Below are 24,600 nucleotides of genomic sequence, written 5' to 3'. Positions count from 1 at the left end.
AACATGCTTGTCTCAGTGCTCCTACTGAGCATGAAATCAAGGTCAAATTTCTTTCAGTTTGAGTTTAAAAAAAACACCAACATAATAAGATACACGCGTGCTGAAGACTAGAGAGTGACTCATGGTGATGTCATCTCCCAAAGTGTCAAGATTTTGGTTTCATTGCATGCAGGCACAGAAACACATGTATTCCTGTAGTCTGCTGCTACCCCCCCATCTAATTCACAGCTGTGTGTTCCCTGTATACAGGAACTTCATCATTTAGGGGAAAATGCCATAATTAAAAACCAATGACAACATTAAAGGGGCTAAGGTTTTTAAATGTATTATGATTGGTTCTTAAAACAGTCCTCTACTTTTGATGTATTTATAAAATGCATCCCTAATGCTCACAGAAGTAGTACTGTAAAGGAAGAGGCTGTACGTTCCATTCATTTTCAAAATTAGCTTTACCAGTAATATCAGTGACAAGATCTTTGCTGACATCAGGAGAGTTAGGATTCTGCCTCCCTTATTAATTTCCACACATATTCTTTTGTATGGAAATGTCTAACGCAGACTACTGCATTTTTATTGCTTGGTCATAGTCTTCAACTGATTTATGCAGAGAATTCTCTTCTTCCCCGATCTACATACACTTCTTTGCCTAAGAGAATTTTCTATAAGAAAAAAAAAACAGCGTGATGTTCACATTATGGCTCTGGAACCAATTGCTTTTAAATGGAAGGGAGAATCCCAAAGCATTCAGCTGAGCAGAAGTTAGCACAGTAGATGAGAAAGTTAAAGCCTTTCAAGGTCACACTGAAATATCTACCTGTCTCTTCTCCTCCCAGCTGAGCTTACTCTTGCTGAGCGTGTATGACAGTTTAGTTAAGGCTGCCTCTGGTGTCATATCATATCCAGGAATTACTCCAACATCAGCGAGAGTCTGAAGGAAAAGAAATAATGGCTCCAATTAGCATAGCATGCAGAAATATCTTGCGTACAGAAGACGGACATGAATGTGCAGCAACACAGAGTACAGCATGCGGCCGTGCCTCCGCACTCTCATTCCTACTGCCACTGTAATATCTGTAATCTCAGCTATCAAATACTGGGCAAATACTAGAGCCAGTTGAATAAAGCTGGCTTATACTTTAGATTCCTTTTCACGCAGCACTGCTGAAGGATTCAGCCAAACCCTTGCCGTGGTCACTTACTGTGCTCAGATGGAAAGGTCACTGGTCTGCATCAGCTATCCGCAGAGTTGTCAGATTACTTTTACTGAAAAGCTGCAGTTACTCCATTTTAACCCAGTGGCGTCGCGAACACTGCCAAGTAGGCTGCTCACACTCAGACATATTTACTGTTCCTTTATGGGGCATATCTTTGGATGAGTTCCAGCACTACAGCGTGCTCACAGCAGGAGTGCTTTCATATCCTTTCAGGCCGCACGAGCATTGTGTGATTTAGAACATGCAACTAAAATGTGTAATTTACGCAGTTGCGATGAGAACAACTGAAAAAGATGACCCAACATTTTAAACGTATCTTGCTGGTAGTTAATAAAAGCACACAAGCGACTGAACCAGAGTAAGAAGCTGAAGCATCTTTGCCGTGGTTAGCAAGCTTCATAAGTATATAACAGATAAAGAAGATTTCACATCCCATCAGTAAATTGTACACGGGCAAACATTCAGGTTTCTATAAACTACAGGCCATTAGCTTTGCTATTACATGATGCCTCGCAGCTAAGCATCTTGCAGGAGCTTCTTTACACTGATTTACTTTTAAGTGCCTTGTATATAAACTTCATCTTTAGAACTTGTTGTGACTTAACTAATATTTCAGAGACTTGATCAGCACGTTAACACCTCTGAGAGCCCCAGACCAACATAAAAGTCATACGGAAAAAAACACATATAAATAAGGTGAGAGATACCCTCTGTACTGGAGAGCTAACCAAGTAACAGCTAGGGCTTTTTCAGTAGGCTTAGGAAAGAGGAGGAGGAAGGGATTTCCCAGCTTCCTTCCTATACCTTAAGTCTCCTCCTCAATTATAAGTTTCTGCTTTGCAGATGGTTCATAGGCTGGACATTCAGTTCATTAAATAAAACCAACACTTCAGTGGAAACCAGGGAGTCAGCTGACACACCAGATGAATAAAAAACAGCCTACCCATGTGCAAAGATCTGTGAAAGGCTGTATTAAAAGAAAAAATAATATTATTATTGGTAGTTTCCAGCATTCACCCATGAGATACTTCCTCCAGTGAACAGTTTCTCATGAAAAAGAAAAGGCAATGAAAAAACAAGCATTAAGTAATTTTGTAGGATTTGGCTTGCTCAGCAGCATTTCAAAAGATGACAAGAAAACAGGACAGCCTCCATCAATGGATGCTGAAGCAATGTATTACGTGTTCCATGTAAAAGATGGATACCAGAAGTGAACACATTTCTGCATGGCCTTACGTGTTTGGTAAGACAAATGCTAGTGACCTGAGTAGAACCTTTCAATTAAACAAATCAACAGTGAGGATTAGAATGTAAAAAGCCTGGCACTAAGGGACATGGTCAGTGGGCATGGTGGGGGTGGGCGAGGGTTGGACTATATGATCTCTGTGGTCTTTTCCAACCTTAATAATTCTATCATATTTGCTACAGAGCATGAGATCTCTCCCAAAGTTGATACTTTCAAAACATTCCCCCTTAACTTAGCTAAAATTCTACCGCACCCAAAGGACTGCTCATATCACAATACATCAAGTTGGAATACCAAAAAGGTGAAAATAGAAAACCCTGACAATTGCTTTTCTTTCTGCTCAAAACAGACTACGTATTCTTAAAGTAAATATAACTTAAAGCTATGCCAAAACCAACGTTAAAATAGTCAGGTTTCGGCATCAATTCAGAGCACCTAGGTTTGCCTTACAGTCAAAGTCAAGACCAGCCAATGATAAGAGTAGTCATTGAATATGCTCTGCTGGACAGGTGACTAAACTAAAACAGGTGCCTAAAAACAGGGGTGTGCATCACCCTACATGAGTGCTTCTTGGATACTTAATGGTTGGCCATTACAAAGGCCAGTTAAACCAGCTTCCTTCACACCACTACATGTAACACATACTCTCATACAGCTTTGAGCTCTTACTAGTCTCAGTGATGTTATGTCTTAATACACAATTAAGAAACTCACTACAAAATGTCCTGAATAGTAAGAGCATTGACAGCTTAAATACAACTGATTTCCATTCTGCAAGACATATGCTTCCTTACACTGTTCCCCTTCTTGCTGAATTCAGTTGCACTTTCAGTCAAATAAACACTGATATTTAGAATACTGCTTGGATTTGCATGCTTTCCTGCTGTTCTTACATTGCAACTAAGTAATTGCAAGCCTATCAAGTATTTCTGTATTCGATCATCCGATCCACAAAGTAGATTCTAGCTCAGGGAATGCCTTGGGGAGAGATACTAATAATCTAATGTAAGGTATCCTGGAGTGCTACACATGACAGGAGCAAGCAGTCAGTGATTTGGGATTTGAGGTGAATATGTAGACCATTCAGGCTAAGAGTAACAGCACTGTGTTTGCAGATATATATTTACATGCTTACAGCTTAACATTTTTCTAATCTGGTTATATTATGAGCAATATTTTCAGTGTAACAAATCTGCCTTCGTACATCGGCTCTACTAGAAGTACACAATCACGCTATATCAGCAAAATGTCTTTTACACAGAAGTAGAATCTGAAATCATTGCACAAGCCTCACCTGCCCTGTTGCATAGACTGTTGTAACAGAGCCTCGCAAGCACTGGGTGCAGTTTAGAATCACTACTTTTCGTTCAGTTGCTCTCTTAAGTTCTTCCAGCAAGTCTTCTCTGTTATTTGGGGCATTGCCACTTCCATAAGTTTCAAGTACAATGCCCTCAATTGGAGGCTGGAGAAATGCTTTCACCTGTTTAAAAACAAGACAGAAAAGAGAGGTGAAGGCTGTGTTTACATCACATTAAGATTTTCCTATCTGGCAGTTATAAAAAATAGGCTATTCCTGTTACAGCCTCATAGGCTCTCATGCCTTACAGTCTTCTCGTGCCCTTCTGTACTCCTCATTTGCAATAACAAGGACTGAAAAGTAATGTTAAAAAATGAGCATTTCAAATTCTTAGTTTCCTTTAAAATTCCTAGAGGGATAGATTTTAAAATAAACTATTTTCCACAATCACGACCTCAGCGTGAGAAAGGATGCTATTGTTTAAGGGCCACTAACAGGCTATAGTGTTGCACCACGGAGGAACAAAAGGGTAGATTTACACTTAGAAAATAAATACAGAATTATTATTTCAATCTGGAACTCCCACCCCTGCCCAGATTTTTCATTTTAGCAAAGTTTTGCAAACAAGTATCTGCTTAACTAAGAGGAGGAGTGTCTCACCTTTCAGGAAAGAACACTCTACTGAAGCACAGAGGTGTTTGGTGTTTTTTTTTTTAACTCAAAAAGCAATCAATTTAATGCGAAGCAGATAAAATTAAAAAGAGGTTCAAAATCTTTCTGGGACAGCTGTTAATGTGACAGCTGTTAATGTGACGGCTATTGTGTCTCATTCTAAGAAAATGCCTTGCAAATTTTTCTTCCTAGAAAAATATATTTTAAACAATCTAAACGTTTCCTTGCTGATCACATATGCTAAATGCAATACACTGTAAGCCCCTGTGAGACTAGCAATGCAGTTGGAGTTTTATTGCAAATATACCACCCCTCTGCCTTTCCATCTGTTCATATTCACCTAAAAAGAGTGGTAATATAATTGAGGAGTGCTTCTTAAACTAGTGGATTCTATTTAAATTGGCAACAGCCATGAAAGACCCATCAATTCAATGGAAGTGGTACTAGACAAAAAATTAAAGACAAATTTACCTAAACCCACTGTTCTGTAAAACTATTTTTAAAGGCTCAGAGCAGGAAAATCCTACTCCTCATCTTCAGCTCTGTATGAATGCTGTGGCTCATGCTAACCACCGGTATGAGATGAAAGGAACCTTGAAAAATAAGCATGAGCTGTGGAAGAATTCACACTCATCTCCCCAATCATATATTCTTGGCAAGGTATCTATTATTATGTCTTAATGTGCAGCAAGAAAGCATTTCCACCATCATTGGACCCCACACTTCTCCAGAAAAGCACACTTCATCTGTTTATGAGCCCTTATAAGAAGTTAATTTTAAGTTTCAGAGCCCAGAAAGTTTAGATAAAAGATACTCTAAAAGCTTTTATTAATAGATTATAGCCCATGAAAATAGTCTTTGAATGCTCTGATGTTACAGGAAATGTTTATCAGAAGGCAGATACTTTCCCTTCCTTCCAAAACCCAATCACTGCTACAACAACGTAGCATCCCCACTTCAGCTTACTAATCAAGTATTTGAGCATCATTTCATCCACTTCCAAACCTCAGTGGTGACACTCACAGCAGCAGCAGTTATTCCTGGGAATATTCGCAGAAGCCCAACATTCCTGTTCATATTGGTATGAACTCGAAATTTCTTCTTGGTATTGGCTCTGCATACTGTTTCCCAGTTTACTGCAAAAGAGAAATGGCCTTTTTAATACAACATCAAAGACATAATATTAAGTACATTTGTAGCACCTCATACCTACAGCGGTATCTTCAAAACTGTTTCTTATATAGGGGACTCATGAAAGACAATATATTTTTTAAAAGAGGAAATGAAGAGTCATTTAAGACAGCAGCCTTAACAGCTGATCTAACACACTTTATCTATTACATGCCACGAGATATGTCTTTAAGGCCATTTCCAGGTCAAACTCAACTGTGTTATATTTTAGCTTTAACTCCAAAATAGTGTAGATGCTGAGATAAATCAGTATTACTTGTCAATATTTCTAAGTTAGTGCCCTTCAAGGAGATATTTAAGTACACTTGTTTAAATTTAATAGCATTTTACAGCCGAGACTTCCAAAATGGACATTTTAGTGCAATGACCGCTCTTCCAACTGCAGTGCCTTCAAAAGAAAAGTCTGCTGGCTGTGAAAACCATTTAAGTACAAGACCTGATTGGTTCGCAGTGTCAATCATGTCCTGTTGGCATCAGCTCTCCCATTTCAGAGTGGTCAGGAAGTCTCAGCTAACACACTGATACGTACGTCTGGCCTAGGCAATACACCGACTTAGCATACACTGATCAGAACCTTACTGTTATTTAGCTGGACTGATATCACCCTGGATTAACGCTTAGAAAACAGACCTTAGTTTTCTCCGACAAGAGATATGACAAATGCATTTACTGTTGCTGCTAATCACCTCCTGAGTTTATTATGTAGTTACTAATGATTAAATAAAATAGCAAGGATTCAATTAACTCCGTTTACACATTTAGAGCCAGAAGCCAGCTGTTTAACTAATAGTTTGTTTGTGCTATTTTATTAGAAGCCAAGTCATGCATTATTGATTTCAAAATTTTACTACTTCAGTAGTGCAGACGGCTGCTACAGGCCTGCAAAGGAAGTTTAACAAACAGCCAGCAGCTCAGTGCGTCATGCTTCAATGGAAGCGGACCATGCTGTATACCTGTTTCCTCCCTGTGATCTAAGCTTTTTAGATTTTGGCAAAATCCCTGAGCAGCAAGACAGATAAAAGGTCTGAATTCGTACTAACGATGTGTTCTCAGCCACAATGAGAGTTACTCAGACTAATTGCTGTTAAAATCTCTTGCAATCAGCAGACAGCCGTTCTCAAGAAAACTCAAAGTACATTTAGAAGCCTGCGCTGAAGCCTACTCTATTGCCTCACTACCAGAGATACTGAGAAGAACACAGTCCTTTAAGTCAGGACAGAAAAACAGCAGTCACCTGCAAGACTTTATGAGCCCTTCTCGAGGTGCCCCTTAACAACTACAGCCTCTTTCTAAAAAAGAAATACCATACAGAGTACCTGGCTTGGCATCATCTTTACTCTGCCTTCCATACTTAAGCACATGGATCGCTAATGCTCCAGGAATGGGAGAATAGAAATATTGACAGTTTCTACAGCTCATTTTTGAGAAGCTGTACAGTACGGTTCTGGAATCACCTGGCTGGAGCTAGTAGTTGGCCCAGTAACTTTCTGGAATAAGTTAAGAAACATGCAGGAGATAAATGGGCAAGGGCATAGAATCATAGAATTCTGCTTGAGGTTCATAGAATAGGCTAACCACACTCACTCCTGAGCACTGTGCTTTAAGAAGAAGCGGTGTTTAGCAATAAACTCAATCATTTCAACTTTCTAACAATCAGATGGATTATTTAAAAGCAGCCTTCTCTGTAAGAAGGGACAGCAGTAAAATATGACTGTTTTTGTTATCCTCCATAAGCTAGGAGTCCATGCCAAAACTTCACAAATGCATGCTACTACATTTGGCAATGGCTAGCATCCCTAATGTCTTCAGCAAACTTGAGGAATGAATGGAGGAAACCTACAGTGGCAAGGATGAGTAACACACTGCCCAAAGCAGAAGACCAAGGAGAGAGATCACAGGATAGGCTCAAAAGCCAGACTATACCAGGCCTATGCCTGTACTCATGGGAGTACATTCTACCAAATAGCACGTAGCCTTCAAGATAAATATAATGCAGTCAGATGCAGTAGTGTGATGCAATTCTAAACTATGTTAAAAAAAAAAAAAAAAAAGAGTTAGAGATTGTCTCTGAGTTAACATTCTCTTGGTCATGAATCTCTTCAGTTTACATAATGTGCTCAGTACTCCAGACTCTACAGATGTCAGATTTCCATTAGACAAATGAGCTTAAAAAGTGGAACAAAAGGCAACAGTGATGCAAGAGCCACAAAACCACCTAGATTTCATAAAAGCTCAACTTCACCTCGGATTTATTCATGACTGTTCTAAGTGAGGCTATACATGGGAGGAAAAAAAAAGACACATTTAGAACACATCTTTTGCATCCTCCACATCAAAGATAATATCCCCCAAAAGGAAGAATGTTTAATCAACATAGTTAAGCATCTTCATTGTAACAAATAAACTAGCTGTCCTGCAGCCAGTGGCTGTAGTGCATAAGAATCACTACCTTTGATTAAATAAAAGTAATAACAATCTTAGCAATCATTAACAGCTCTTAAATAAAAAAACTCTTACATGCAAAGTACAAAAAGCTCTATATGTTGGTGTTCATAATAGTTTTTATGCTGGATACGATGGATAAGAGTGACTAATTAGGGATACAGACGTTAGGAGTAACAAGAAGAAAGTAAGCTGTCCTGACTTGGATGGGCTGTGCTTGTAAAAAGTTTAACTTATATATTCTGCTGCATTATGTAAATGTGGATGCAATGCTGGGGAACAATCTTAAGTTAGCTACTGGTCCTGCACAGCAGAGAGAACATTTTTAAAGCATAAAACAGAAAGCTATTGGCTATTTATATCCTGCATTGAGAATGGCTTGGGACAAAGATGGCATTATTCGAGGACACTACATTCAAAGTATTAAGCCCTTCTGTTTGTTTTTCCAAACAAAACAAACACAAACAATACTCCGCTGCTCCCAATCTCTCTCTCCTTCCCAAACGCTACAACTTTTCAAATTACTGGCCAAAAACCAAATTTGAAAGAAAAGCTTATACCTAAGTCACAAAGTGAACTAATAGGGTTTGAAGCTTGACTAGCTTTTGTTCTCCTTCTGAGCTCACTAGTGCAGGGATGGGAACAGAAGGCACCCTGCAGTCCCTGAAGAGGCAGCTTTTGTCAGAGGAGTGCTAAGAAAAATCTCGGGCTCCCTTCACATCCCATGGTTGAACAGTGATGCAGAAGGGAACAACCAAAACCATTTTTCTGTCAAGAAAAAAAAAAGCACAACTTCAGAGTGCTTATCTTATTCAGCTTTACACATACCCACACACGAGATGGGTCTAGTGTGGAAAAAAAAAAAACCAGCAACAATAACCTATCTGCAAAACAAAATAAAAAAGCAGCAGCACCTCCAAGCAGTGTAGAAAGCAGCAAAACCCCTTCTTTTAACACTGCTTATTCCACAGTGCGGGTTTCAACTTATAATGGGTGAGCAGTAACTCAGAGGGACACTTCCCTTACGAGTGGTGAGTGAACTCCAAGTTATGAAATCAAACAAGAAATGCAGCTTTTCTTGATTGCAGAGCTCCAGACAAACAGCAACACTTTCTTCTCATCCCTCTCTGTAAGGCTACCAGTGAGCCATGCCATTATATAAGCTACGCCAGCGTTCATTAGAATTCATGGCCACAGCCAAGGGGTGGGGAACACAGGCCAACCTATGGGTGGAAATTCCTGGCGGAGGCAAGCAAGCTTAGACCCCCTTTTTTGGCAGTTTATTATAAAACAATTGACACACGCCTTTTGAAATGAATATTTAAATTGAAGGGTATAACTGCAAGCATTAACATGCCTAGTTACGAGGGGAAAAAACACCAAAAGAACTTCAGTGAGCAGAGCCGGCATTTGCCTTAATGCATAAATGACTTGGGCTTTTTACTATAAATAACCAGAACTGCCAACCAAGACAGACTTGGCCAGTGACAAATAGCTTCTCTCTAATGAGACTGGTGGGTAGGTGAGACTACAGGGCCTTCCAACCTGCTTCCGCTGTACCACACCTGCATACACAGGTACAGACTCTTTTCATCCCCTACACCAGTTGTGTGTCTAATCATACGGTCCTGCACATATGCACCACTCCCAGAAGTTACATGCATGCGTGATGAAGAAAGTCCAGTCATGGTAACAAAGCAGGTTTCATATTTGCCTCATTAAGACAAGAGAGAACAGAGGACAGTAACTGGTTATGAAATATATTGAGACTCCTTATACATTTCATGTGAAACAGACCTCCTCGTCTCTCTTTGTTTTCAAAGCATGAGAGAAATACAGCAAGGTATTTTATTTCATAAGCTGTACAATTTTAGAAATATTGGGTTTTGATTCTCTATCGTTCATTTCATACAGTCTTCTGATCCTGTTGCAAAAGCATTTCCCACCAACGTTAGGTTTCCTATTCATCTGAGGAGTCTGCTCTAAGTTTTTATTCCTTTCAAGAGTTTTGTGTGCTGAACTGAAAGTCTCAAGGAAGCTGCCACACTTGTCAGTCTAAAATTTGGTAACAGGACTCTGAGGTGTTGGTAACACAGTCAAGGATCTGTCAGAGAACACAGGTGATGGGAACAAAAACCCACTGGGAGTTTCATCTGAGGGGGAAGATGGGGAAAAATGGAGATAACAAAATGAAGAAGAGAGCAGTAGCTAGAGCAGGGAGGGGAAATGAACTAAGCTTCTCCCTCTCCTCTCTGACTCCCTTGTCTTTATATGGCATGTCTAACCTTGAAACACATCTCCTCTCCTTGTTCCTGTGTACCAGCCCTTGATCACAAGCTCTTATCCCATCATGCTCCTCATTCCTTCCATTTTGCCACCCATTCCCTCTCTGCTTCTCCAGAATTTTCATTCCCAGCTTCGTTACAAACTAGGAAGCCCCAGGAGGAGCACAGGGCCTGTTCCTTCTGGCGTTGTCAGACTGCTCTACATAATGCTGAAGCAGCAGGAGTCAGCCCAGTCTACAGGAAGATTAAGAGGTGTTACACGAAGCGATCTGGAAAAAAATACAGTGAGTTAAAAGACGCTCGATTTGTTTGGTTTGTTTCTAAAAGCCCTGAGTGGTTCCTCGTGTCTGTGAAATCTTCATACTAGGACTGTATGAGCAAACACAGGGGAGGCAGCTATGTTTCAAACAATCGCTTTGGACAAAATAAAGCAGCACCGGTAGATTGCCCATACTACACACTATGTTTTCCAGAATGAAACAATCCTTCAATTCTGACACTGTCATCTTGGATAAATGATGCTACCCTAACTGGGTAATCAACTGAAACAAATAAAAATAGAGCCTATCACACCATCAGTTTTTAACTCAGAAATCCTCGCTGACCTCAATGGGGCATCCTACCGAAAAGATAATGGGACAAAATATGGGCCAAGCAAAGTACTTAGTAACTTTCATTTTTCTCCCGTAGACAAGGAATCACAAAACAGGTCATTTAAATCCAAAAGAAAGATGGCATGCGATTTGCAGCCTGATTTCATTATCGATCAGTCAGTAAACCGACTTTATTTATAACCTATCTGATGCACTTCATAAAAACCCAAGAAAGACTTTCCTCAATTTTCTAATACAATCAGCTGACAGCATTTCAGTGTTTGACACAACACAGTAAAACAACAGTGGCAAACTCTCTACCAGAGAGATGTCTTATAGATCACTACAGTATTTTACAGGCTCCCTTAGTTATCTGGCCCTGTTACAAACATAGTCCTTTGAACTGGAACTTTTTTAAGCGACTCCCATCCATTTGGTTAAGGGATACATTTATTGTTCCAAACGACAGAATGTCTCTCTCTAGTAGCATAAACCACTCAGAACACCACACTGCAAAATCTAGAGCTCCTAGCAAAAGAATTAGTGAACCCCCATCTACTTCTTATTTGTGGGAATAATGGAGACTGTCACCAAAGACTCTATCTTTTAAAATATATCTAGGCTATCCAAAAGCAGCTAGCCCAACTTATTTCTGAAAAATGTCCTTTAGTATGTTTTTTGACAGCCCCTCATTTGGCGGGACTCCAAATGGGTCTCTTTTCTCTCCTCTCCAAAGAAACAGTGCCGATGTCTGAGAACCAAGACCAGAATGTTAATGGCTTTACAAACAGACACATACAAATTATAAGGAGTCTTCATAAGTTAGGAGAAAAAAAAAACTTCACACAAAGCATATTTTCAGTGTGCTTGCAGTTTAGACAGGTCCTAAATATCCAGTAAAACATCTTACAAAATGTCATGCATCAAACAGACGATCTGTTGAAACTGCATGTACTCAATAATGACTCTTTTGCCTGATCTCAGAGCCCAGCGCAGTCATTAATGAGGGTAAACTCTTTGTTCTTTCAATCCTCCCTCACTCATTTTTATCTTCAGAGCAAGCATTTTCATGACACAAGGGAAAAATTCCCTTTGGTTAGTCTAGATCTTGAGTCAAAGTCTGTCCAGCTCACATCTATATTCAAGAGATAAATAGAGTTGAGTTCACAAATTCTCAGTCCTACTAATATTTGAAGTTTCAGAGCATATAAAGTGGAGTCAAAATACAGTGCTTTCAAACATATTTGAGTTTAAAAACAGCATTTCAACTACATAGGCACAGATTCTTTTCGGCTAGAGCTCTATTACATGTGGCATAAATTACAAGGCTTAAGAGAGGATGTTGCTTACTTGTAATATCAACCTCAGCATTTGCAAGTGGAGGCAGGTTAGGTGAGGAAAAGGCATTGAAACTCCCAGCATCCACCTTAGTCACCCTATTTCCCCTGTACAGTTTATTATAAAAATACAGGCACACCTGCAAAACAAGTAAAGAAACAGGTCTATGAATAAGCCAGTAATTAAAAGATTCAGTAGATAAATACTATAGTCTGTCCTTTATAAAGTGTTTTCTAAATCTTTAAAGCTACTCAGAGGCCAGTAGATGTTTACAACTCCTACCCTTTCAAAAAGAGTTGGCACATCTGTTGCACGTTGGTTTAAGAATTTAAGAAGAAAATAGGTTAAGAGCTAACTAGTTTCATAATCCTCTTATGAGGTAGAGTCTAGGAGACAGCAAATTTACCTGAGCCCACTTCAGAGATTGAGGAAAGGAACAGTGCGGACAATTTGTGCACGCTTACATCTAAACTCAGAATCTAAAATCTTAACAAAAGGCCTAGTGAAAATGAAGAATAACTTCCAAAAATATAAATAATATTAGGTTTCTTTTCAAGTCCCTTAAAGTAAGTCAACTGGAATTTGAACGAAAACAGATACTCGAAGCTGCTGTTAGTTATGAAGGTCTTGGCCTTGCTGTGATATCCTGTAAGGACTGGCAAGCATGGCAGAAGTGAAATAAGGTGCAACCTGATCAGATTTCTCTCAGATTTTTGGCTTGCAGAGCATCATCATCTTTAAAAGCAGGGTGCTGAGACCATGGAGATGCTTCCATGTTTATTATGTGTATCATCCTTGACACTTCAGTCTTCAGGTACTAGAGCTAGAAGATACTGCTATCAGTTCTAGCGCAACTCAAGAACTTCAAAGTAACTTTCAGTTCAAAAACTGACTTAGAAATGCTTCAGAACCCACACATTTGTAAGGGAATCTCTGATTTCAAGTCTGCTGCAAGCTAAAATTCAGACTAGATAGTCTTTATAGATTGCACACAGGCAAAACGAGGCATTAATCCTGAGAAAACAGTGTGTGCTTTGCCATGCAAGGGGCTGTTACCTCAGTGGAATCATTTTTTTTTTTCCTTCCCCTTTCAAGTGCAAATCCTACCAGATATTTTGAGTATGTAAGTATATGTCTTAGCTAGAGGGAGAAGAGCAGCTGTCGAGATGGTCTTCACATGCAAACAGACCTCGGGAATCACGAACTGCCCAGCAAAAAGCAGTGCCCCCAGAAGGTTGGCTCGGCCGTCGTTCTGCAGCTCATATATGGGCACCTGAAGAGTAGAGAATGAAATTAAACCCCATCCCTTCCGTAAAGCCTACACAGCAGGAGGAAAAAAAAAAAAAAGAATCCAACTTATGCAATAGAGATACATGAATAATTCATGTAACAATGATTTATGACAAGTAAAGTTTCCTTCTTCATCCAAACTATTTTAAACTACAGCAGAAGGTGGGGTTTCCCTCTGCTTATCCGGCTTCTATAATTTAAGTGCTTAAAGATAATGTAGAGATGATTCTAGCATGATTAAGCAATTGTTTTTAGAAGGAAAAATATCAAGAATATGAAGTAAGCAAACTCAGTTTACGTGACTGAACATGGGAGAAGTGATTGTACAGAAAAAAAAGTCTCAGTTCATACAGAACTGCCTCTATGGCTTCAGAACAGCTCTCTTGCACCATCCCTCCTCATAGTAGTATACAACACCTGAGCCTGCAGGTTATTACTGACGGAAACGTTCAAGATTAAAAACAGAAATCTGGTCTGCTGAATGACAGGGATGACCTCCACACCTCTACAGATTATGTCTTTATTAACAGAGAGTCAGAGCAACTCTCAGCAAAAAAAGTCACATCCTCTGTTGCTAGATCAATGCCAGGCAGCTCCCCAAATAATTAAGCAAAATAAAAAAGTAAAACCTTGAATATGATGTACTGCAGCTGGACTGCTCCATGTCAAGACACTAAGTGGTAGCCTACTCCTTCCTAGACTTTTGTATTTTGACTTCAAATAGACCACATGTGAAAGGGAAGTTATGAGATGTCGAAGAAAGGTTTTACAGTGCTATGTTTCATCTCTCTTTTGTGATTAGAGCTGTATTTTACACTCAAGCAAGCTATTCTAGTAAGACAACCCCTCCTCCTCAGACAATATGCAAAGGTCTGATCTCCAGCTAAGAGAATGAAAATTAATAAATCTTGTCTTTAGAGGAAAAGACAGACAGTGTGAGATGCTTTGTGGAACAGAAATGATAAAAAAAATGCATACAATGCTGAGAGATTGTAAAAAACGAGAAATAATGCAACAATGAGTAACATAAGATGGTCTAAGAAACAGGGAAGTAAAAAGTAATAAGCTTCAGGGCTTTAAAACAACAACAACAAAAAAAAGACAGCTAACAACCAGCAGCCACCTGAGGCTGGAAAGATGCCTCTCATATAAACAGATTATTACACAATGGCCAATGACAGGCTCTTATATCTTTCTCTGAAGCATCTGGCTCCGACCATAATGAACTACTGGTCTGATGTGGTACGGAGTTGTAAAGTCACTAATGATAAAATTATGGGGCAGATCCTCAGCTGGTAAGCCTGTCAATTCTCACTGATTTCTATCAGCACTGTGAGCATTCACCTTGGTGAGAGGCCTGTCCTGCACTACTAAAAGCCATAACGATGGTCAAGATTTGACGCAGCTCTGCATGCAAAAACAGAAAATGAAGTTTTATTTCAAATAAAGCCCATTACCTGCGATCCCGTCAGAACAACAGTTTTACCCAGGTTCTCACACATGAAGGATAAGGCTGAAGCTGTGTATGCCATTGTGTCGGTGCCATGGAGGATCACAAAGCCATCATACTTTTCATAGTGCTCCTGGAGACAGAGAGGCATTTTTCATGCTGTTAGAACAATGCATTGGCATCAAAGCGACGGATGGACTGCATGACTTTCACTGATGGAAGCAGCAGTGTAATACTTTAAAGGGTACTACACGGGTAATTCTTCCTCAAGTATCCACATTTTCAGTTTAAACATAATTAAGGGTTAATAGGACAATAAACACTACAGCTAGTAATTCTAATTAAGGAACAGTCAAAGAGATTTTTCTATGTATACATATTAATGCAGCATTTTTAAACCAGAAGACTGCTAATTAAGAAGAGCTTAGCAATGGCTCGAAACAGGAATGTTAACATATGCAAATCAGTCGCATGGTCTGATTTCTTGTTGCTGCTTTCACTGAGGGGATTACATCATTTACAGGAACAGAAGAGGCAAACCGAGGCTATCATGATGAACATATAGGAAAAAAAAAACAGGCCGTTTAATCCGGATGGCAGCCAGGCAGATTGCCAGTGTAAGAGTGCCCTCTTCTGTTTAGAAGTCATCACTTCTCAAGCAGTACCGCACTCCTGCAGCTCAAGAGCTGAAGAGGCTCTTATTGTTTGTAGGTAAGGTGCTCGTGCTTGCCTTAGGATACCAGGCACTAACAGATGCAAAAGAGAATTTTATAATGACTTTATGAAGTCGGAATGCATTAAAAAGAATGCGGCCAGCACGGTGAGGGAGGTGATCTGCCCCTCTGCTCTGGCCTGGTGAGGCCACACCTGGAGTACTGTGGGACTGCTGGGCTCCTCAGTTGCAGGAAGACAGGGAACTTGTAGAGGGAGTCCAGCAGGGGGCCATAAAGGTGACTGGGGTCTGGAGCAGCTCCCTTGTGAGGGCAGGCTGGGAGACCTGGGACTGTTCAGCCTGGAGAAGGCTCAGAGGGGATCTTATCAATGCTTATAAATAATGGATGGCAGTCAAGCGGATGGGGCCAGGCTCTTCTGGGTGGTGCCCAGTGACAGGACAAGGAGCAACGGGCTCAAGCTGAAACACGGAAGTTTCACATGAACATGAGAAAAACTACTTTTCTGTGGAGGTGACGGAGCACTGGAACAGGTTGCCCAGAGAGGTGGTGGAGCCTCCTTCTCTGGAGATACTCAGAGTCCATCTGGATACCTTCCTGCCCAACCTACCGTAGGGAATTCCTTTAGCAGAGGGTTGGAATGGATGATCTCCTGAGGTCCCTTCCAGCCCCTACACAGTTCTGTGATTCTGTGATGCAATCTACATACAACTCTACACAGAAAGTTTTTAATACAAAGCCACAAATTGCTCCTTGTCCTGATGGAATAAAATCATCAGCTGGCTTTCAGAGGACAAAGGAATTGTTTCCTCTGTTTTAAGAGTGATGCACGTAGTAAACATTTCAGTCAGAGAAACTGATGTCTCTAATGTAATTTGGTTTACATGGACATGATTTTATAGCAGTCTGAGCAAATACAAGAAGTGCCAGTGGGAATTTTTTATTTTCCACAGAATTAAATCAGATTTCTTTTGAAGTAGACTTCTTATGTTACATTGGGCACACACGCTTGGCATCCCTGATAATATGGTCAGCTCCTAATCCACCAAATCCAAGATTTTTCTGTAGGCCAGAAACTGGGATGCATAAAGTGTGCTGCTGTATTCATCAATGCTGAAACAACATAAGTGAATTCCAAGGGCTAAAATCACAGAAATAGCCACTTGTCCTCTCTATTTCAATCTGTACACTTCACTAATACTTTCAGCCTTGAATCTTATTAAATGATAAAGAACACAGCTTGTCTTAAGCTTCACAGTACAAAAGATCAGCCCGTTAGTTAAATAAAAATCCCAAAGAAACATCTTATAGTGTTCCATTCTGAGAAGCCTCCAGCACGTTACAGCTGCTCCAATGAAGAGCTCAGGATGAACACAGCGTGGCAGTGTCTATCCACAAGCTGGACAGCTGAAGAAATTCATTCCTTCTCATCACTTTTCACTTGGGTTACATGTACTGGATGCAGAGAAGCTGGATTCTGCATACATTTTTTGAGAAGTTGTGAAAAAACGAATGTCCCATTAAGGAAGAAAGGTAAATTGTCTCCTGTTCAACACAGCATTGCCTTCTTTAAAATACTCTACTCTCAGCCCTGGGCTTTTCCCAGCTGCATCCCTGTTCCATACCCTCTCTGTCTCTTCTCTGACCTGTCAAGATGCATTCCATAAGAGAAGCACGTTCCTCACTTTGATGGTTTCAGGAATAGAGGATCTAAAGGTCAAAGACTGTTATGTAATCTTCAGTAGCATTCCCAGCATTACTATACCCTTAGTGAAAATTGGTACAGCTTAGTGGAATATGACTTACACCACAAAGACTTACACCACTGCAGAGTGAGGAGGAGTGGAACAGCAGAGTATTTGTAGGCCCGTGGCTATTTATTGCTAACAGCTACATATGAATTCCTGGTGTGAAGCATTTAAAATGTTTCATATTTCTGCTTTCTTAAAAGCACATAGTTAAGAAAGGGAACAGAAGCAGAGGAATGCTCTTAATCTAGAGAAGGATGTAATGAGTTCATCTACATATACAAAAATATTTAGGGCTTTGGTCATTTCCCAGTGTGTGGAAACCAACCTTGGTAATGTTTTTTTCTCCTGGTTGCAAAACCAAAGCGAGTCAAGACAATGTGTGTCTGAGTAAGAGAGGCATATGAAATTATCTCCTATGCTGATAGCTAACCATTAATCTAGCAGAACACTCAAATGCTGTATAACCATACAACCTTCTGCTAAGTTACCTGCACCTAAGGATTTTACTTGACGCTTTTCAACAGTGAATCTAAGCCAACATTTTGTAACATATTAATCTATATATTACATGTCTTATTCAACCACAGCTGCAATTTTTCTTTTCATTTCATTTTACAGAATTATGGCTTGTCACTGGAAGAGCTACGTCACAAATGGGTTTGCAGCCTTTTCAAAATACAAGCTTTGCAAGCACAGAACTTGTTGCTTTACAGTTAATTAAGAAATACGGATGGCACTAAAACTTTAAATAAACAAATTTATTTATAGCACTCCCACACTGTTATACCTTGCTAAGTATACTAAACACAGTGCTATTTTTGTTTTAGCAACAACTGAGGTTTTATCCCACACCACAATACCTCAAGTTTCTTTGCAATTTTGGCCCAGTCCTCCGGCGTCATGTTTGAAGAATCCAGTAGTGGTGACAGCTCCAGGATTGTGTAGAAAATTCTTTTGTTTTGCTTAGAGACACTAAAAAGAGGGAAAAAAAAAATCACTATTAAAGCTAACAGCAGCTCATCACCTCTGATTTTTTTCACTAAAGCAGTATCTCCTGCTGTATCTGCAAGTCTATAGCCAAAGGAATGGTCTTAAGTTTGAAATGTTAAGTTCCAAGTTCAGAAGCTCATGATTTGATGTGGTTTAAAGCACAAACACTTCAATTTACTAAACTTAGAATTTGGGAGGCGGGGAGAAGTTGGCAAAAACAAAGGCAGGTAAGAATAATGCAGAGTCACTTTGTTTAAGTTTGGAATTGAGTTCTACCGTAAGTTCATATGTAGCCTTAAGGTTTAAAAAATGCTTTGTAAGCCACTGAGAGGAATCTGTAAAGCTCCCAAGATACACAGAGAGTCCACAGATGAGTTTCAACCACTGTTTAATACTTTGATAACTACAAATTCCTTGCAACGAAGGGAGTCTTCTCTTCAGAGCTGTAGGACTGGTCTTTATTTTTATAGCTTTTAGAAAGTTTACTTTCCTTGGTTTCTCTGACCTCAGATTTCAGAAAATATTTCCTTTTTTAGCCAATACCTGAAAGTAAACTGTTGCCAAATGACCCACAATTTCCTAGTGTTAGGCTACCTTCCTAAAGCCTCAGTCCTAGCCTACCAGGCCTGTTAACATCTTGCAGTTAACATCTCTTTTTTGAATTGGTATCAGACATCTCTCATAGAATCATAGAATCGCTAAGGTTGGAAAAGACCCACAGGATCATCCAGTCCAACCATTCATTCACCCTATACCAACAGTTCTCACTAAACCATGTCCCTCAACACAACATCCACTCTTTGAACACCACCAGCGTCCATGACTCCACCACCTCTCTGGGCAGCCCATTCCAGTGCCCGACCACCCTTTCAGAGAAGTAGTATTTCCTAACGTCCAGCCTGAACCTTCTCTGGCACAGCTTGCAGCTGTTCCCTCTAGTCCTATCACTGGTTACACAAGAGAAGAGGCTGACCCCCAGCTCAGTACAACCTCCCTTCAGGTAGTTATAGAGAGCAATAAGGTCTCCCCTGAGCCTCCTCTTCCCTAGACTGAACAATCCCAGCTCCTTCAGCAGCTCTTCATAAGGCCTGTGCTCCAGACCCCACGCCAGCTTTGTTGCCCTTCTCTGGACACGCTCCAGGGCCTCGATGTCTTTCTTACAGAGAGGGGCCCAAAACTGGACACAGTACTCAAAGTGCGGCCTCACCAGTGCTGAGTACAGGGGGATAATTACTTCTCTATTCCTGCTGGCCACACTATTTCTGATACAAGCCAGGATGCCATTGGCCCTCTTGGCCACCTGGGCACACTGCTGACTCATGTTCAGTCTAGCGTCAATCAACACCCCCAGGTCCATTTCCTCTACACAGTCTTCCAGCCACTCTGCCCCAAGCCTGTAGCGTTGCCTGGGGTTATTGTGGCCACGGTGCAGGACCCGGCATTTGGTCTTGTTGAATCCCATCCCATTGGCTTCAGCCCAGCTATCCAGTCTATCCAGATCCCTCTGTAGGGCCTCGCTACCCTCAGGCAGATCAGCACTTCCAGCCAGCTTGGTGTCATCTGCAAACTTACTGAGGGTGCACTCAATGCCCTCATCCAGGTCATCAATAAAGATATTAAACAGGACAGGCCCCAGCACAATCTCATGAAATTCACATCTCATGAACGATGTGAACTTTAAGCATGAAATAGTATCGAAGATCTTAAAATACTGGCATGGTTGGAAACGGTGGCTCCACTGGTAATCAGTCATTGGCTACTGCACAACTGCAACCTTGATAACTCAGAAGAGACTTCTCTCAGTACAGTGCAGATGAGACAAAGCAACTATGCAAGTATGTCAAAAAGTCAAGTACATGTGGGGCTGAGGAATGCAATGCTTTCAAACATCACATAGCATGAAGCCCAGCAGAAGACCAAAGATAAAGAACTGTCTAGACACTTGAGTATCTTATAGAAGTGCAGAATTCCAAATTTAAAGGGGAATTTTCAATGTCAAAGGAGAAAATGGCTGTGTAATCCCAGTGGGATTGTTACAGCTGTCTGCTCTCCCCACCTCCAAAGACCATCCATCTCCCTTTCTTAATCTGAAATCTGACTCTTCCAAGAGCTTTGAATTGCCAGCTACTTGGGCTATGAGCAGAGCATGTTTTACCCCCACAAAATTTCCCTTTTCTCCACCTTCTTTAACCCACCAGTATAGCCAACTGCATATAAACCGAGCTTTTCTAGTTAAGGTTTGGAGTAAAAAAGGAACTCCACTACAACTATTTTCTGCTACCTTCTTGAAGCTTGGAAAAGAAGAGAATATCCACCATTTTCACACATTCTTATGTTACCATTTTAAAGGAAATTTTCAAACTAGGAGTGAGAAAGACCACAACTCATGTCACTAAAACTAACTTACAGACATACTGTCTGCTACAAGGTTAAAATGACAAGGAAAAAAAAAAACATTTAATAAACCCTGAGATACTTAACAGTCAGAATATGTCTGTATTTAGCAATGTGAGGGCAAACAAGCAGCTAATATATCAGGACTACTAGAAGGCCAGCTCAAACCTTTCTACTTTCCCTTCCAAGCAAAGCCATCCAGGAGCATGGCCAACAGCATCACCTTCAGAGCATTCTCAGTGTTATTCCACTACCTGAGGACAATGCAGAGTTTTCTCTAACTGTGACAGATGCTTCTACATTTATTTCCTATGAGTGTAAGACAGTCAAAGGCTATACAGAAGGCCATAATACTCCACAACATATGGGTGTGTAAAATAAAGTTTCTGAAAGAATGTGCTTTTTGCAGAGTTCATTGCCTTCCCTTAGCATTTGCAAGTGCTTTTTTTTCCCTCCCACTTGCTATTCTTGCTTATAACAATATAAAATACGCAATAAAAAACTCATCACCTAACAAAATCTGAGCAAACACTCCCCATGTGAAGCCTGTGTGAGAGTTGCTTACAGTAAAGAAAGCATTCAATCAACATGGGGTTATCATTCAAAAACAACTGACTAAGTTATCAGATGAAAGACTGCTTTATTGGCCATCACATTTATACGTGCTGCCTAAGAGCAACTTCGGAAGTCAGTGGAAGACTTGTGAAAAGAGCTTCTCAAGGAAGTGCTGCTTAAACAACACACAGCATACCAAGACCAAGACCAGCCTAGCCTACTGCTTTTGACCCCTCTCTCCAAGAAAGATGATGACTGGATGGTATCTTTGCTCATTACGTCACAGTTACAACACAGTTGCACAGAGTTCACAAAATACTCCCATTTTCTTCCTGCAGAAAGCTGCATTATTTCCCAACTGCCTAGTTAAAATATCACTCAGCTACCACAAAAGAGAAAGTGGCAGATTGCCACGACTGACCTCCACAAATGGCACGCAGCAGTGCCAGAAAAAAGAGGTCAGGACTGGTTTTTAAACTTCAGTTCTTGATCTGAATGACTGTTTCAAGGTTTTCTGCTCTTCGTGGAAAATGTATACCAAAAGAAGTGTATTTAGGAGTCCAATGTGCTTATCAGTGCAGTTACATTTTAAATCCCCTAAAGTATTTCAAAGTTATTCAGTTATAACAGCACTATAACAAACCTCAAATTTTCTTGGTGTAGCCATTGGATTTAACATAAATTGTATATTCACACCCATATTGATCTGCTGGGAGTTCATGACTTTCCCTTCATTCATCTTCCTGCTGCCTGCCTTCTAAGAAGTTACTGTTAGCACAGAGACCTCAGTACAAAATTGAAAGAAATTAATAAATCTTAAATTTGTTTTCATGCTCTGATTTTCTCCATAAAGTGTAAGGAATATCCACTTGCACTCTTATAACAAAACAGCAACAGTCCCATTTATTCTTGAGTGATTGTAAAATCATCCTTTGTGCCAAGTTAACATGTTTACAGGGGCAGTCATTCATCACAGCTGTGGAATATCTCAAATTAGCATAACTGCCCTCTAAATAAAACCAAAAAGCTTACTAATCATTGCCCAAGAAGCAATGCAGATTAATTATAAGCCCATCAGCTATTATCATAAAGTTGCATAAATTTGGGAAAGACAATCAGCTTTTGGTTTTTTTTAAAAAAACAGAAGGCCTGCAGAATTAAAGCACGAGGCCTATTCATGGATGCATTAATTAGATGCTACTTTATCAGGCATGGTGAAGATAATTCACACAGAGCTGTATTGCAGCTTTCCTAGTTATTTGGGAATATCTGTACACCTACATAATAGCCCATTAATATCAAAATCCAGAAAAAATATAGGACTAAGCTGCCCAGAACATCTGCTTGTTGACAAATGTATAAGTCATTTTTCAAGCAGTTCTATGTCACTTCACGTTCTGCATAGTACCAGGCATGCTAGGCTTCTTCCTTTTAGAATCATGGAATCACAGAACCATTAAGGTTGGAAGAGTCCACTAAGATCATCTAGTCCAACCACCAACCCATCCCTACCATGCCCCCTTCTAAGTCAATATAAGCATTTTTGCTGATTTCATAATAGAATCCCCATATAAATTGTTTGCAGACACAATTATTTTAAAATCTACACAATTCCCTCTCCCCAGGGAAGAAATACTTACGGGAGCACTAATGTGTCATCTGGAAATTCATGGAGGTTGCACAGTTTTGTTTCCTGGGCATAGGCATCATCATGCAGCATTGGCATCGTCTTCAAGCTGCTTACTAACTTATTGGCCTTGGGAGCAAGTCCTGAAAAATAAAGAATAAATGAAGTAAATGAAGGATGGAAGGGAGCGAGTAGCACCAAAAGGGGGGACAAAATCAGTTTACACAGCCTGTGGCCTGTCCTTCTACGTGAAAAGTTAGCAGTCTGCTGCCAGTTCAGAATGTGAAAACAGTGTGATCAATAATTCTCCGTGCAGTTATTCTTTTCCAGGCTTTAAAATAAATAGATAAATCCTTTGTTTGGCAGAAATAAGGCTACAAATCCCCTCCGCATCAAGCATTTATGCTTTACCTATTTAAATTGTTGTCTGTGTGCAAATACTGATAGCGAAAAGCTACCATTCTCTTCAACATTTGCCATAGCTACCCTCTAGTCAGTGGCAGGATATTTACCAAACACTGAACGTTGTTTCGCACTACAAAGCTGTGATATTTTTGCCTAAGCTCCTTAGCTTACATCCTACAGATGTACTGGCACAGACTGCGAGGCGCTGGTACGGCTGTGTTGAAAAGCTGTGCGTTAGGTCTCACTGTCAGTGGCAACAGCATTTGCACAAAGGGGAAAAAAATAAAAGGGAAAGCCTAAGCAGATCCCACACTAGGTATTGAGCATAGGCAGATATGGAAAAAGATCTGTGTTTATTATAAAGACAGAGAAATAGCAGCTTCCCAGATGAGTCCTAAGTACCGAGTTCCCCATCACCCTCCTTGGAACAGGCGCTTTCCACCAGCAGGTTGAGGACTGAACACCTTAACTGACACAGTGGAGGTGCATGAGGATTATATGATCTTAGAGGTCTTTTCCAACTTCAATGATTCTATGAAAGCATGGATGCATCCTAAGCTCTGTTCACCCTCTCCCTGCCCGGGACGTCCTCCTCTTTGTGGCAGTGGCCCTGAAGATGGCTGAGGCCTACACCAGCCCAAGCCCATGTAGGGCGTGCTGGACCTGCAGGCATTCTAGGGGCAACCAGGTATTTCAGAGGGAATCCAAATGCTCTCTGCTAGATAAAAAGGCACCTTCAACGTTTAATGTTACATTTGGTTTGACAGAGCTGAGTTCCACTGTGATCTCAGCCTGCAGCTGCTCTGATAGACAGAGGATGAAGGTGGTCTTTGCATCTGGCTGCTGAAATGAGCTGGGAGGAAGAGGGAGGTTCATTTATGATCTGAATTTAGCAAAGTAGAAGATTACATATTTTATTAACTCACGTATCTTTAATTGACAGTAGCACATGAGGAGTTTCTGGATCAGCAGTACTCCAATTAGATCACAACAATTCCAGTTCTAAAATTGTATTGCAGTGTTCAAGCAGAGGCACTTCTTTCTGAACTCAAAGATTCCACTGGTTCTGCTGTCCAGATCTGTGCAGCCTCACCTGCTCTGACAGTGAAGAAATCCTCAAACCTCATAATTCAACTTCTGCTAGTTCCAGGCAGTCATAGTTTGAGGTTAAATAATCAGAGAATCATCA

General features: G+C 40.4%; 1 protein-coding gene across 6 annotated transcripts in view; it reads right to left on the bottom strand.

The window, feature by feature from the left end:
- Positions 1 to 24,600, bottom strand: part of ASPG (asparaginase) — a 49,591-nt gene that overhangs the window by 18,063 nt on the left and 6,928 nt on the right. For all 6 annotated transcript variants that reach the window (XR_001466924.2, XM_015287850.2, XM_046942593.1 and 3 more), the window contains 8 exons: positions 23,020 to 23,149; positions 18,301 to 18,412; positions 15,026 to 15,151; positions 13,468 to 13,551; positions 12,291 to 12,417; positions 5,453 to 5,565; positions 3,755 to 3,940; positions 815 to 928 (listed from right to left, as the gene is read on the bottom strand). Coding sequence is in view for 5 of the 6 variants with exons in the window: in XM_015287850.2 (XP_015143336.2) it covers positions 815 to 928; positions 3,755 to 3,940; positions 5,453 to 5,565; positions 12,291 to 12,417; positions 13,468 to 13,551; positions 15,026 to 15,151; positions 18,301 to 18,412; positions 23,020 to 23,149 (992 nt within the window). In the remaining variant the exon portion in view is untranslated. The remainder of the gene's footprint in view (positions 1 to 814; positions 929 to 3,754; positions 3,941 to 5,452; positions 5,566 to 12,290; positions 12,418 to 13,467; positions 13,552 to 15,025; positions 15,152 to 18,300; positions 18,413 to 23,019; positions 23,150 to 24,600) is intronic.

Source organism: Gallus gallus, chromosome 5, assembly GCF_016699485.2.
Source record: "Gallus gallus isolate bGalGal1 chromosome 5, bGalGal1.mat.broiler.GRCg7b, whole genome shotgun sequence".
Classification (NCBI taxonomy): domain Eukaryota; kingdom Metazoa; phylum Chordata; class Aves; order Galliformes; family Phasianidae; genus Gallus; species Gallus gallus.
Note: the sequence above shows the minus strand (reverse complement) of the source record. Positions and strands in the feature narration are given on the sequence as shown.